General features: G+C 37.8%; 1 protein-coding gene across 2 annotated transcripts in view; it reads left to right on the forward strand.

Moving 5' to 3' along the window:
- Positions 1-504: 504 nt before the first annotated feature.
- The window catches only part of Chrdl1 (chordin like 1), a 111,442-nt gene continuing 95,916 nt past the window's right edge, over positions 505-16,030 (forward strand). For both annotated transcript variants that reach the window (XM_026396788.2, XM_026396789.2), the window contains exons 1-2: positions 505-675; positions 4,270-4,418. In XM_026396788.2, coding sequence (XP_026252573.2) covers positions 527-675; positions 4,270-4,418 — 298 coding nt within the window. In that variant the 5' untranslated portion in view covers positions 505-526. The remainder of the gene's footprint in view (positions 676-4,269; positions 4,419-16,030) is intronic.

Below are 16,030 nucleotides of genomic sequence, written 5' to 3' on the forward strand. Positions count from 1 at the left end.
GGGCCAGCCCAACTTGTATACAGTGCACCAGGATTGTACCAGGTGCGCCTGCAAAAGTCGTTTTGCCTCGCGAGAAAGGGTGAGGGGGTTCCAGGCAGGGAAGGCAGAAGGTAGCTAGGGTCTTCAGGGTGCGCGCGAGCGGTGGGAAGCTCCTAGGTGCATCCAGTGCACGGGGGAGGAGGGGCCGGAGGAGATGTGCGGTCCCTTTAAGACCCCAACGCTCGCCTAGCCAAAGGAGGGGGGGTGTAGTGGGGGCGCTGCGTGATGGGAAAGTCGCCGGCTGAGCCTCACACTTTCTCCCGGTTTTTAAACTTTCGGGTTGGGGAAGCAGGAATAAAGCCGTTGTGCGTGCTTGCAGGGGCTGCGTGCTTGCGGACTTCCCGCCAGCCGCGAGCGGCCCGCCTCTCGGGCCAAGTGGGGAGCGGGCAGCCGGGCGGGCAGGTGGCCCCGGGCCGGCGCGCCCGCGCCTTGGCTCTGCCCCCGGGAGCGGAGCGAGCCGCTGCTCCCTCGTGGTGTGAGGGCGGTGATGTTTTTCCTCCCACCCACTTTTGAGTCCCCCCTCCCCCCTCGCGCGCACTGTAGCTCTCGCCACAACCTGCGAGCCCCAGACCTCGGAGGAGCGTCCCGGGGAGCTCAGAGCGCGTGCACGCGTGGCAGACGGAGGCCAGTGCCCAGGTCAGTGAGCGATGCTCGGCGCCCGCTTCCCCCACGTCCCTTTCCAGCCTTTGCACAGGTGGGGTGCCTTCTGCTGGCTGGAGGCATCCCTGGTAGTTCCCCCAGGGAGCCTTGAACTTTGAGACCTGCCATCCCTAGTCGTCCTATGATCCAGCTGCCAGCCGCTGAGATGGAGGTGGGGCCCAAGGCACTGGACCCAGGCAGGTTGGGGGCTCTGGATTTGAACTCACAACTCGCCACTCCTCACTCGGCCTACGTTTCTACGTGTTCTGGTGCTTTCAGAGGCCACTAGGGTACTCCCTGCGGAACTGCCTAACTGCCTAACTGGACTCTGCAGGCCCCATAATTCTGCATGTGTCCAAGAGCCTGTTTTCTCATTGATTGGTGTCCTGGACCGGTGGCTGATTAATACGTGTTAAAGTTAATGAAACTGGGTGGAGGGGCAAGAGGCTTCCCTCTCCTCTGGACATCTGCCTCATTTTCTGGCCAGGCCGCTGGGGTCAGAACTTAGACTCTAGGCTCAGGAAACAGTGGTATTGCTAGAACACAAGCCTAGAAAACCTGCCTTCCAGTCCCTCCCATCCCTGCCACTACCTCAATTTATTTGAATTCTCTGTCCCCACTCTGTCGCCCTCTCCATGCCCATGTTGAAGGTGGCGTTGTGTGGAATGAAGTGAAATGACAGATAGAAAGGTGTTTTTTAAGCCAAATACAAGGCATTGTTTTGCTACTCCTAAGCAGCAAGGAAGGTATTGCCTCTGACAAGAGGTATCCTGGGCTAAGCCCTGACATTTTTTGGTGGCAAACCACCAGGAGTTAACTGAGCTTTTCTTGTTGGGTGGTAGTGTGAGGAGAGGATTTCAGCTGATGGACAAGGGCCTGAGACTCTAGTGTCTTTCTTATTGTTTGTCAGAAAGAAAATTGCTACCCTAGGGGCTATCCCACAGATGATAGTGAATGTGAGATTACAAGGTCAGTCAAGCCTCTCCAGAGGATTAAAGAAACACTGTGGGGTATGAAGAACTGACTAACATGTGCTCATCCCTTAGCCTTCCTTTGGGAATGTCTCTTTGGTTCTGTTCTACCCGGGAGACCTGTTCTGAGTGTGGGCTCCTGTCACTTGATGGCCCAGATTACTCTGCAGTTACAGTTGGGCAAGGAGCATTGGTCCCCTCACTTGATGTAAAGGAACAATGTGAATGCTTGTTTCAGGCAGGCACCTTAATCAATACCTTTCCTTTAGTATCAGGCACTTTCCTGTTCTCTTATAAATTCCACAACCCTCCCGGACCAGCCCTCACCCCCATATTCATTGTAGGATTTTGTTTTCTTTGTTGCTTTCTTGTTGGGTCCTGGATCCCCCTGAAACTTGTCAATGGTTACATTTCTAAGTAACCTGTAAAAGAGTCAGTGCAAGTTTGATGGCCCAACAGCCTGTGTGAAGCCGACAGAGAGTTAATGCAGAAATAACTCCAGTTAACTGGGTCAAAGTATAATTTGAAAAATTAAGGACAGTTTGGCTCTTTGCAAGAATAAGAGTCGGATGTTTGCTGAGCATTGCTTGCTTGTGTTTACTCCTGCAGTCCCAACAAATGCCTTGAACCACCCTTTCCCCCAAAATAAAAAAAAATTAAAAAGATAAAGAGAAATTGAATGGTAGGGAGACCTGGGAAGGGAACTCTTCTCGGTTCATATTTCTGCACAGAATACAAAGGCAGGACTTCAGGATCTTGTAAATCAAAAGTGAATATTTATAAAGCGATTCATTTTCTGATGTTCTCCATCACCGCCTGGGAGGCCACACAGATGACAGGAATGCCAAAAGAGATTAATTGCTCTCTAGTCACCAACTTTTCTATTTGCTCATAACATTAGCTGGGACCCAAGAAAAGCAAAAAATTCTAAGGGCCGTTTTCTTGCCAGCTTGAGTTATGAAGCAATGCTACTGTTCACCGAATCGCCCAACCATTGTACAAGAAAAACAACCCTGTTGGTTCTTGCATGGGGAGACCCAAAAGCCATGGTTTTAAAAATACCCCCTGAGATCTATATATGATTGTGATAAATTGGACTTCAGCCGTTTAAAAGCTCTCTCTTTTGGAAACCTGGGTTATAAGCTTATAAAAGTAGACTCAGGAAGAACCTCTCACTAAGGTGGGAAACTGCATTTAACTGTTCATGCAATTGTCTTGCTTCAGGGGAACCTGGTAGCTCTCAGGGTACAGAGATATTCTGAGGGATTGAAATTGGACCATAAACTCTCGGAGAGGACTAAGACTTCAGAATCCAGGGTGTTGGAAACTAGGAACAGTGTCTTAAGAGAATTTGATTCTTTTATAAGGAGCTGGGGAAAGGTAGAGAAAGAAGGCAGATGGGCCACTGCAAATCCTGCACGATAGCATAAATTATTCTCTATGATCAGTTTATTTCAGTTACATATGCATAATTTGAAACAATGGATGTTAAATGATGCTGGCAGCTTCCTAGCATTTAAAGTTGGAGCTGTGGCATCCACTTCAGAACCCAAAGAGATTCAGTGCTCCAAAATGAGCATCTTGCATTCCTTCAAATTCTTCATGCCCGATATTTAAATTGGACTTTCTGAAAAGATCATTGAGTTTAGTTCCTAGTCAGGGTTAACCCCCGATTGAGTGTTGTGTTTCTTGACTATTTAAATATTTTCCAATCTCCTATTGGAAGAATTTTGCAAACTCTGAAGTCCATGGAAATGACTCGTGACTGAGTATGAGCTACAGCAAACTTTCTGTGCTCCAAGGCTCAAAAGGCTTAAGATTTCTACCCCTTAGACTGGAAATGCCAATCTCATATTTTAAAGAATTGCAGTTCTTTTAATGGTCTTTAGCATGGTAGTACAAGGTGAATAAATGACCTGTTTTAGGTTGACCTAACTTCTCTTAAAATGGGCCATTTTAAATTTCCATTTTACAGTGGACTTTATGGGTAGGAATATGTCTGAACCATTCTAAGCAATAAAACTTTTCAGGTGTTGAATTGCATCCATTTGCTTGTTACATCTCTCTTCCAATGTAAGTAGCCAAACGGAAGATCCTTATGGATCTCATAGAGGACACTGGAGAAATATTGATCAATTTGTAATTGATCCCTAAAGTATTAATGATAACAGTAGTCTTGAAGCTTAGATTAATTAACTTCTATTTCAGAAATTGCCTGAATCTCATGCCTATTATTTTTACCTTGCTTGCCAAAATAGCCCTTTTGCAAACTCCAGTTTCTTTTTTCTCTCTCAAAAAAAAAAAAAATCTCTTGAGAAATCAACTTTAATTCCCTTGGAAAGAAGGATTTCAAAATTTATTTTTTATTTTCCTATGACTTGCTTGTAAAAAATTAGGTTCAGTGTTGGATAGTGATGCATGCTCATTCATTTGAATTTTCTCTTACATCTTTGCAAGACCAGAGAGGAAGTCCTTTTTCTTATGCAGGCAAACAATGCTTGCACTCATGTAAATTCTCCAGCACTTCTTTTCTAGCAAGCTAGACCCCTAAGCATCAGTGATCCCTATCCGTTACAAGGGATCTGTTTTAAGTCTTTTTTTTTCTGCTTCTTTCCAACAGCTTGAGTACACTGCTCCTTGAAGATTCTGAGTTACATTTTGCAGTGACTCAAATGAGAAAAAAGTGGAAAATGGGAGGCATGAAATACATCTTTTCCTTCCTGTTGTTCTCTCTTTTCCTAGAAGGAAGCAAAGCAGAACAAGTAAAACGTAAGTGTCTTGAGTTTAAAAATAATATACTTTCCTATAATTTCTTTGCAAATGTGGCTATATTCTGTAGGGACTGTGATTTAACCCAAATGTGGCCATTCTGCTATTCCATAAGAATAAAGTGAATGTTACTGGTTTATTCATGAGTTGATAAAATAATGAGGATTTTGAATAAGGCTAACTAAGTTTGGTGCTGTTTTTCTGATTATTATATAGTTTTCATCTCATAGAACACATGACACATTTGCCTATTTCCCCTTTCCTTTTCTAAACTGTACAAATCCCATTCCATTTTATGTAACTCTAGAAATATCTGACAGATGAGCTGGATTTTTTCCCAAATTTTAGATACTGAAGCAAAGGTTTTCAGTTTATGAAAAAGAAAAACACAGAAAAGAAAAAAGAAAGAAAAGAAAAAGTAAAGCAGGCTCTCCCTGCTTCCTTGTGCTGAAAAACGGGGAAGGAAGAAACCTTCACATGAACTGGATTCAGATGAAAAATCCTTTGAGGAAATTGAGATTCCAGGGACCGTTAGTAAATTGGATGCCATTTATTGAAAGGAACGTCCCTACAAAGCCAGGGAATATTTCTAGAAAGTCAGCGATCCGTGTGATGGGCTAACACATTGGAGAAAGCAGAGAGTGGCAGGAGAGGGTGATAATTAACCCTCCTTACCACCACATTTGGGAGATTTATGAGGAACCATTGACATTTCTGTTCTTGTTAGGTGCTTCGTTCTGCCTTTGTATGGGCTTTACCTTCATCAGGCCAAGTGCAGCAACTTCTGAGGTGGCTGCTTGCTCTATATTTGAAGGAAAAACCATAGCTCTAGTTCCCCTTTATGGCTGCATCAGAAAGAAGCACAAAGTGGAATTGGTCCAAGAGGGGCATTCTCTGCTCCACTGAACTTATTCATGAGAAGAAGCTATGAAAATATTCTTGGTAGGAGCTGCAGCACAGCAGCATCTGAAGCCCATCATTTAAACATTTATCTCCTTTATCAGCATAAGTTAAATATATCAGGCAGAAGGCTTGCTGACAGGGAGGATGGTGCCAAGCTTATTCCATTGTTAAATGCATTTCTGTCCCACTGTGATTTTCATAGTAAACTTAATCTTCTTCCCAGGAGAAATAGTGATTTTGGTTAGGCTTTTAAGCATGAGTGCTCTGTAGTGCTATCTAGTAAGCTTGGGACACCAAAAGAAGTTTATCAGGGCATGGTCTCAGTAAGGAAACTTGGATCCATGCCCCTCTCTCCTTGTATTCCTTAAACTACCTCCTCCGGCTTCTGCTTGAATATAGTCCATCTTCAGAGCCTTCCTCTTCCAAAAGTTCTTCTTGATTTAAGTGGATGTGATAGAAATATTGTAGATTTATTCGTAGCTCAACTTATAATCATCAGGAATTAAACATCCCTCCTCTCTTAGAAAGAAACTTCCATTATGGCCTGTTACTGATGGCTTCCTGGAGAAAGCATGGACCTCTAATTAGACCATCTCTTCTGTGAGGCCTTTGATATTTAAGAAGTATTGAAGAACATAGTCCATGAAACTTAAAGCTTTGTTGAAAAACCAAAGAGAGATGTAATTTTAAAAATACTTATGCACCCAAATTAGTATTTTCTAATGTTTCATAGTGCCTATGAATTTGTCCCCAGCCATTTTAATATCCAGGTGGCATAAAAGCAATTGTGTAACATATGGCCTAAAGCACCCAGTTCTGGTCTGATATTTCAGGATTATAGTCATAAGATGAGTCCAAGTTCATTCCCTCAGTGAGCCTCATTCTGTGTGGCTGCACCTAAGCTGACTATCTCAAAGATATACAAAGTTATCTCTACTAAAGAGGAAACCTCAAAGTGTGTGTTCCATTAAGTTGACTTAAAACACACACACACACACACACACACACACACACACACAATATGTATGCAGAGACAATGCACTTCTAATGATGAGAAGTTAGAAACAGAAATGTCAATCCATAGGGGATTGGTTACGTAAATGATCAAAGTAATATAATATCATACTACCATTTGAAAGGACTGCTTAATGAAAATTTGGTGGTTCTAGAAAATGTATATATTAACTTATTTTTAGATTTCTTAAATTATAATTAACATATGCTTATTATTCAAAACAAAATGAAAATATCTAACTGCATAAAGAACATGTACCCCTTAACTCCCATTTCATTCTCCAAAAGTAAACATAACTAGTGATTTGCTATATGCACTTCAAAACTTTTCTTTGTGTTCAGAAACCATACACACATGTCTATATGGTTTTTTCTTTCACAGAAATTGGAGCTTATACACATTTTCCTGTAACATGCTTTTACTGAACAATATGAGTAGGATATCCTTTGATATCATAACATTGCAATATAACAGTGCCATATCCTTTCTAATGTTTTTATAGCTTCCAATTGTGTATGTGTACAATGATTTTTTTAGCCAGTCTCTATTTGTAGATATTAAGGTTTTTCCCATTATAAGCAAGGCATTAGTGAACATCTTAGACACTAATGAAAGTATTTGTGAGAAATTTGTAGACAAAGTGCATGCTCAGTTTTTAAAAAATATTTATTTGTAGATGAACACACAGTATCTTTATTTATTTTTATGTGGTACTGAGGATTGAACCCAGTGCCTCACAAATGTGAGGCAAGCACTTTACCACTGAACTACAGCCCCAACCTCAAAATGTTCAGTTTTAATCTTGGTAAATACTGCCAAACTTCTCCTCAAATAAGTTGTATTAATTTACAATCTCACCATCTGTCTATGGGAGTCCATTTATAATAACTTTGGAGAGTATTAATCTTTGTACTTAGAGGACTGTTTAATATGAGAAATCATATTTTAGTTTTGCCTTGATTTTTCTATTACTGTAGCATCTTTTCAACAATATTTTAGTTCAATTAAATTTCTTCAGTGAATTACCTGTTTTTTTTCATTTGGGCTGCATATCTTATTTATGTATAAAAGCTTATTTATTAACCTTTTGTTATTTCAAATTTTGTCACTAGCCTTTTATATAACATATATTATTTTTCTCATTCTGTCATTTGCTTTAAACTTTGTATAAGTTGTATTTTTCATATTGAAGTTTTAAAATTTTATGTATTCAGATATATCATTCATTTCCTGTATGGCTGCTGGATTTCTTATTCCTAAGGTTTTTCCCACTTATAGTCTTATATTTTCTTCTGCTGCTGCCAAAATTTAGAGGTTTATCCATATTTTTCTATTCCATTTGAAATTTATATTCATGCATGGTATGCAATAGGGAACTATTTTTTTTAATCTCGGAATGTTAAGATTATGAATGTTATTTTTGTTCTTCTTTGTGCTGCTTCTATCTATTCCAAAGTTTCCACAGTTGGCAAGTATGGCTTTTTCATCAGGGAAAAGTCTTTTAAAGTAAAAGAATATCACATTTCTCATGTTTTTACTGTCCAGTTCTGGAGAAGGGTACTTGGTATGGGAGTTGATGAAGGTCAAGCAGGTTTATTTTTTAAATTTAAAAAGTAACTGGGAAAACGAGAAATAAACCTTCATATCTCTCTTTGTGGTCTCATTCCATTTTACCCAAGGAACCCAAAATATTTTCTGGAGCTGGTTTGAATATAAGCTTGTAAGTCAAGGAAAGTATTCTGTCATCTGTTTGCTCTCCTATTTGGGGCATCATGGTGGAATGTAGGTGGAATACTCTTATGGTGAAAGATGCTCTCTCAATTGAAGTGAGAAATATGACAAGGGCTGGAAAAAAATGCTTTATTTGAGGAAAGGTCTTTGACAAGAAATGGTGAAGGTTTGTGCTGCCACTTGCTGTTAGCTAATTAGCCACAGTTACAGTTGTTTTCATAAGAGAGAAGACAGGCTTCCCAGACCAGGAAATACTGATAATGCACTTCAATGGATGAATGAGCCATTTGTTGCTTATGTAAAAGTTTGTTACTGTCCACCCCCCAGCAAGGTTTGAGGTCTTTAGCCAGGGAAAGATCTTTCTGTAACTCCATTATGTTCTGTTGTTAAAGTTGTAGTCAATGAGGCCAGGAAGTTCTTTTGAAGTTCAAAGGAGCGTAACATTCACAGCATAATATTCATGCAAATATGGGACAAATGGGCTGAAGAGTTCATCCCATTTGGCAGATCTAACTTAGGTAATGAACTATTGATCAAAGTGAGGTTGAAAATTGAATTATTAAAAATATTCTATTATGTATTTCTAATGGGCCAGCCTGTGCCAAGTCTGGCAAAGACTTAGAGAGAAATTGTTCACATATCTATTTCATGGAGTCTATCCCTGCTTTATAAGGTGAGTTGATTGGATCTTCAAGGGACCTGGTTCTCATTCCTTTTTTTTTCCTTAAGAGAAAAAAGTTTCTAACATTCGTATTTGGCTTAAAGTGGGCCTCTGGACTTCTCAGGAAAGGAAGGCCATGAAAAGATTGAAGAGAAGGAAGAAGATACTTAGAAAGCTTGAGATATGTGAAGTACCATCTTCAGAGGCCACCAGACCTCTCTGTCTCTGTTGTGAAAGCCGGCCAGAAAGGCATGGGTTTTCCAGGTTTTTCTTGGACATTTAAGGTGATTATTGGATAATAATAAGAAGCAAGCAAAAAAGTAGACCTAGTCACATCTTAGAAGTTTAAGTAGTTGGAAGTAGAAGAAAGGAATTATATTTTAAAATTAGATAGTTTCATGTTTTTTAAAGTAAATTCTTAATTATTATTTTATTTTGGGAGACTACAATGTGGCTTGGCATGGATGTTCTGAAGTTAGCCTAGATTCAGCTCCCAGCTCCATGACTGTCTTATGTACCTTGGGAATGTTACTTATCCACTCCAGCAATAGTTTTCTTATCAGAGCACAGGGGAAACAATAGCATAATGATTATCATCATGGTAATTTGAAGAATAAATGAAATTGTGTATACCAAGTGCTTTTGCACAGTGCCTGCTCGTAGTAAGCTTTTTTTAAAAAAAATGGTTTTTTTTTTAGATGTTAGTGAACCTTTATTTTATTTATTTATTTTTATGTGGTGCTGAGGATTGAACCCAGGGCCTCACACATACTAGGCATGCTCTCTACCACTGAGCTACAACCTCAGCCTCATAGTTAGCTTTTTTAAAACTATCTTTTTAGTTGCTGGTGGACTTTTATTTATTCAGATTTATATGCAGTGCTGAGAATCACACTCACTGCCTTACACATGTGAGGCAAGTGCTCTACCACTGAGCCACAACCCATCCTTCATAGTTAGCTTTTAATGAATGGTAGCTATTAGAGCAATTCTCCAACAAGCCAAATGATATTATATCCTTAATTTTAAGATGGATATTTGAAACCAAATGAGGTCAAATGACCATACAGGTAAGAAGAGCAAGTCCTAGCCAGAGTCAGGAACCAAAATCCATGTCTCTAAATTCAGTGTTCTGTTTACTACACCAATTTGCCTCTAGCAATTCTTTGAGGAAACCAACTCATTCTGTTGAATAGAAGCCCAGTCTCTTACACATGGTAGCTACTTAATACATTAGAGATGATCCAAGTGAATGAATAAAGAACTTTGTAACAGGAATTCCTAAGAGAGGCAGTATAATATTTGGGAGTTAAAAGACTGGGACTAGGACTGAAAATATTCAGGAACCTAAGGAATCTAAGCCAAAGGAAAGTTGTGAGGAAGGTTAAAAATATGTGCCTTTATATCCATACTTCTTAGATTTCCTTGCCTTCTCAGTAGGATTGGAATGTCCCTGTAGTTTAGTGGAAAGAGGACTTCACTTGAAGTCAAGAGACCTGATTTTTTGGTCAGTCCTGTGATGCTTGCTGTGTGGTATTGGTTGAGTCATTTGTGTCCTTTGAAGTAAAAATTCTTTACTTATAAACTGAGAATTCTTGCTTCCTGGACAGAGAACTAAGGGACAACAAAATAGGGGATAGGAGGCGGGGCAAGGGAAACCAAAGCCCTGGTTTTGGGTTCTTGAAGCAAACTACCTGGACTTTATATATTGTCACAGAGTCATTGCAAAATAATTCTATTCCTTTAAGATTTATAGCCTGGGGCTGAGGCTGTGGCTCAGTGGTAGAGTGCTTGCCTAGCATGTGTGAGGTTCTGGGTTCGATCTTGGAACCACATAAAAATAAAATAAAGGTACTGTATCCACCTACAACTTAAAAAGTTAAAAACAAGATTTATAGCCTGGTTGTTTCAAAAAAGGTTAGATATAGTTTAGAGATGAAAGTCTAGGTGGAAAATAATGATTTTAGAGATGAAATAAAATAGAGGTCATCTGAAGAAAGCAGAAAGAATAGATGTATTTAGCATGTGGTTTAGTAGATTATAGCATTTGCACTGTAAATTTGGCTTATTCCTCCTGAAAAGATAAAAATAGAAATTTCAGGCTTGTTGGAAAACTTGCAGATTCAGCTACAGACTATTCCCATCTCTCATCTACCACTTGGATTGATTATGAGATGTTTGAATAAAGCACATTCTGGGTGGTACAAGAAAATCATCCTTAATCCTGGCTTCTTAGAGAAGAATTATCTATTTTGTGTTTATTTATTAACCCTCTGTGAAAGTAAGAATACAAACATTAAATTATAACTTAATAAACAGCTTTCCACAAGCAGTAAGGGAATGCAGTACAGGTCCTTTACCTTTGAGTGACCTTAGTTAATTGAAAGATACAACATAGTATTCTTAAACACATGGATGTTCAATATGCTTACTAGACTGAATTGTCAACTACCCTACCAGATGCCCTAAGCAACCTTTACATCAACATAATATCTTTTATGATTTTAAAATAGATGCTCATTGTTAAACATGCAGAAAATACATAAAACTATAAGGAAAACAAAAATAAGCAGTAATCTCAACCACAGTTATTTGTGTGTGTTCTTTTTTCTAAGTTCAGCTATATATACATATCATTTTACAAAAATGAAGCACAATCTTGTAACCAGTTTAGATCAGGGTTTATTATGTCTATTCACAATTGGAGTCTTAAAGAAGAAATAGTGGAAATTGGGTGGTTTACATTTGCATGGGATGTAAATTTGATTCTGTTGTAAAAAGTTTAAGAGTCCAACTTGTTTTCTTGACCAAAGAAAAAGAAACTATTCATGACAAAATGGAAAGTGTCCTTTAACTGAGGCTTGTGAAGCTGAGGTGCAGACAGAAAGAATAATTGGTTTTATCTTTGAATAGGAGCTTGTATTTTTGCCCAAAATCCTAGGCCATAAGACATGGAAGAGATTATCTCTGCTAGAAAAATATACTCAGGTCAGGTTACATCAGCCAAGTAACATTTCTATGAAAGGATCTCCCCGTGTCCTTATAAGAAAGATTAATGAGAATACTATCAACTATCAGTTAGCCATACTAATCAGAGATAGAAGTTCACAATGAATTGGAATTTCATGGAAAATCTCTAGTTTTTATTTTAGCCAATGGTGTTACCTTGCTTGACTGTCAAACCTCTTGAATTATAAACCCTTTTCTTTTCATTGTTTGCCCACCTGTTAGTAAAAAACTGAAATAGCCACAAGACGAATAATAGGAGGCCCATACTGTGAATAGGACACTCAACCTATATGTCCAGTGGAATATATATATATATATATATATATATATATATATATATATATATATATATATATATATATATATATATATATATATAATTTGGGGCAAATGATCCAGTGAATAGGAATAAGATAGTTAATTCCAGGATAAGGGAATCAGCTGTATTTACAGAATGAAGAATTTGGCTTCTTTCTAGCTTCCCCTTTTCACTGGTTTCCTCAGCCTAGAAATGAAGTCTTAAAGTCCTGAGGGAATTTGATAGTCTTCAACTTTAGAAACTCTATGCCAGAGAAATTAGAGAAAAATTATGCAATTACTATATATTGCCCTTCATACAATTCTGATAAACAACAGAAGAAAAGTATTTATGCCTTTAGTTTTCTTAACTGCTCTAGAAACTTTTTTTTAATATTCACTTTTTTTAGTTGTAGTTGGACAAAATACCTTTATTTTATTTGTTTTTATTTTTAAGTGGTGCTGAGGATTGAACCCAGGGCTTTGCACATGCTAGGCGAGCACTCTACCACTGAGCCTCAACCCCAGCCATCTAGGAACTTTTTAAAAAATAAATAATTAAAGAAGAAATGTATTCCCTGGTTGAGGTGGGAGGATGGCAAGTTCAAAGCCAGCCTCAGCAATTTAGTGAGGCCCTAAGCAACTGACCGAGACCTTGTCTCAAAATAAAAATAAAAAGGGCTGGGGATGTGGCTCAGTGGTTAAGCGCCCCTGGGTTCAACCCTTGGAAAAAAGAAGAAAATTTGTTTACTTGTATCTATTCATATAATGAACAGCAAAGATCCATCTCTCCTTCTCCACTGACCATATGTGTTATAATAGAATAAATATTATTGTAATACTGACATGATGGTGTGTCTACAGTAATAGCTCTTATCAAAAACAGTTCATGGAATGTTTTCTTGCTTTTGGATTGGTGATGGGGTTATTGACCTTTTGACCTAATCTTAGGAGATGGGAAATAATGATTGGGCGAAACATTGATGGTACAATGACTCATCCCTTTTGCTATTTACTTTTTGGAATTTTTGTTCTTCTTAACAGGGGCCACTAAAATAGCAGGGATTTCCATTTCTAATTAAATGCCAGCTGAACCGTTTGAAAAATAATTATGATGAGGCAGGTTGAAGGTCCATTTCACATATTAGTTGGAATTCCTTTGGGATCAAATTCTACTCTCAGAGAACCATTATTTAATAGAAAGTCATGCATTCTCCAGCTGGTATCTCTCAGGTATTGGCAAGTAATCACATCACTTTTTTTCCCTTGTGTCTCCTAAAAGTTGATGAGATATCTTTGCTTCAATAAAATCATCTCATTTGTGTGACTGATCCAAGGTGACATACTGGAACTTTAGGTGTGGTTGATTATACTATATAACTCACTAAATTCTCTGCTAAGTGGAGCCAAACAAATTTTAAAAGGTCAAACTTAAAAGCATGTGCTGAAATTGACTTTATCATAATTTTTGAAAATTGATAATATCTAGTGTGTTCATAGAAAAATCAGTAAATTTATACTAACCACTCCATTTTGAACAGCCATGCAAAACCAGGTTTTGAAGATTATGGTGTTTACATGTGTCATCTGCTTGAAAAGATATTATTGTTAGTAATTGCAGAAGCATTGTTTAATAGCACCAATGATGTTACTATTCAGCTCTTTGCTTTCATCCAGTTCCTGAATTTTGCTCCTTCAAGGAGTTGTGGATTTCTCTCTGGAATAAAAGTGGACAGATCCTATACCATGGAGATAATAAGACCAATGTACTTGGGCTAAGGCTGTGGCTCAGTGGTAGAGCACTCGCTTAGTACATGTGAGGCACTGGGTTCGATCCTCAGCACCACATAAGAATAAGTAAATAAAATAAAGATGTTTTGTCAAACTAAAATTAAAAAAGATTTTGTAAAAAAAAAAGACCAATGTACTTGATGAAAAACCACTATGTTTATATTAGGATCAGGTTACTATCAGCATTTAGTGTTTGAGAAAGATATTTAAATCCTTAAGAAGCATAGTTCAGGGGTTAGGGTTGTGACTCAGTGGTAGAGTGCTTGCCTGGCATGTGTGAGGCCCTGGGTTTGAGCCTCAGCACCACATAAAGATAAATAAAGATATTGTGTTCATCTATAACTAAAAAATATTTTTAAGAAAAAAACATAGTTTAGAAGGTACTGGTATAATATGTAGAATAAATTCCATGAAACACATGAGGAAAATGCTATTTGTTTTAAAAAGAATGAAAATGAACTTTTAGCTGGGGATGATTTTGTTTTCTCAACAAGATTTCAAACCCCTTGAGAGCATGAGCATACACTTTATGTTTTGTCACTGACATAGATACAAAAAATGCAAAATAATGTCTTTACTCTCTATACCATTTGATGTAGTCTGAGTAAGACTTGCCTTCACTACAAACAACACCAGTTCTTTGAAAGGTGATCAAAGTTATATGTCAAAAGTGAAGTGTAAGGATGTTTGAGAAAAGATGAGACAAGAATGTGTGGAAGCCCTTCTCAAGTTCTAAAAATGTGTGACCTGTACCTTACCAACTACATAGTAGAAGACACACAATTATATAATGGCCATAATCATTGGTTCTAAAGCCAGACTACTTAGGCTTGAATGCCATTTCCATAGTTGACTCATCATATCAACTTGGGCAAGTTTCCACATCTCTCTATGCCTCTGATTCCTCATTTGTAAAATTGAGATAATGGGACCACCATTGTAGGATTATTGTGAGAATTTAGTGAATTAATATATGTAAAGCCCTTAGAAAAGAGCCTGGCTCCTAGAAAGTACTTCACGAATATTAGGTGTTTTTTGCTGTTATTATTATGATCATCATTTTCTTCTATTTTTTAAAGAGAGAGAGAGAGAGAGAGAGAGAGAGAGAGAGAGAGAGAATCTTTTTTATTTTTTGGTAGATGGACACAACACAATGCCTTTTTTTTTTTTTTAATGTGGTGCTGAGAATCAAACCCAAGTCCCGCCCGTGCTAGGCAAGTACTCTACTGCTGAGCCACAATCCCAGCCCCATGATCATTATTTTCATTGAGCTCTATTTTCTAGGAACTAATCATTTATCTCCTGGTTTTTGAGCCAAACTTGGAGGAGGAAAATTTATATCATTCAGTTTTCACACTTTGACTAACAATATTCCTCATAGACTGAATTTGAGGGAAATTGCGCATATTAGTTGAAATTAGCTGTTTGGGTTATCCCTGTTTTTCATGAATAATGGTGTACTCAGACATATTAAAGTGATTTATTTAATATTCAGTGAAATAATCTGTTTTAAAAATATTTCAGAGAAGAGCAACCTGCTTACAAGTAATGAAGAATACCCTTCTTTTGGCATCAGTATATACTGTCTTTTGGGAATCAGCCTTTCCTACATGTTAGAATCTTTAACAAGTTGAATGAGAGTTTAAAAAATGTACAAATGCACATGGAATCCACATTTTATAGCTTATTTTATTTTAATGATTGCTTAGTCTTCCAGAAGTATGTATCTTCTATTATCAAATTTCTTCAAGAAAGGGGTACATCACCCAGTCATGCAAATCATATAGCTGATAGCAAAGCTCATCAAATTTCATATTTTAAATAGGTAGATCTGATGTCAACCTGAGTGTGGTACATATATGATTGCACAAATGGTGTGACTCTGCATCATGTACAACCAGAGAAATGGAAATTTGTGCTCTATTTGTGTACAATGAAATGAAATGCATTCTGCTGTCATGTATAACTAGAAAAAAATTAAAAATTTAAAAATGCTAAAAAAATAAAAAATAAAATACATTATTGAGAAAGAATTTTAAAAAAGTATTAGTGATTCCAGACTCATGAAATTATTACTATTTATGCTAGCCTAATAATACCATTTGAAGGAACCACCTTCATGGATTTGTTTCCAAGTATACTTAGATTGTTTTCTGAAATGTCAAAATAAGTTGTATATGTAAAATGCAAATAACTTCGGTATTT

The sequence above is a fragment of the Urocitellus parryii genome, chromosome X (genome assembly GCF_045843805.1).
Source record: "Urocitellus parryii isolate mUroPar1 chromosome X, mUroPar1.hap1, whole genome shotgun sequence".
NCBI lineage: Eukaryota > Metazoa > Chordata > Mammalia > Rodentia > Sciuridae > Urocitellus > Urocitellus parryii.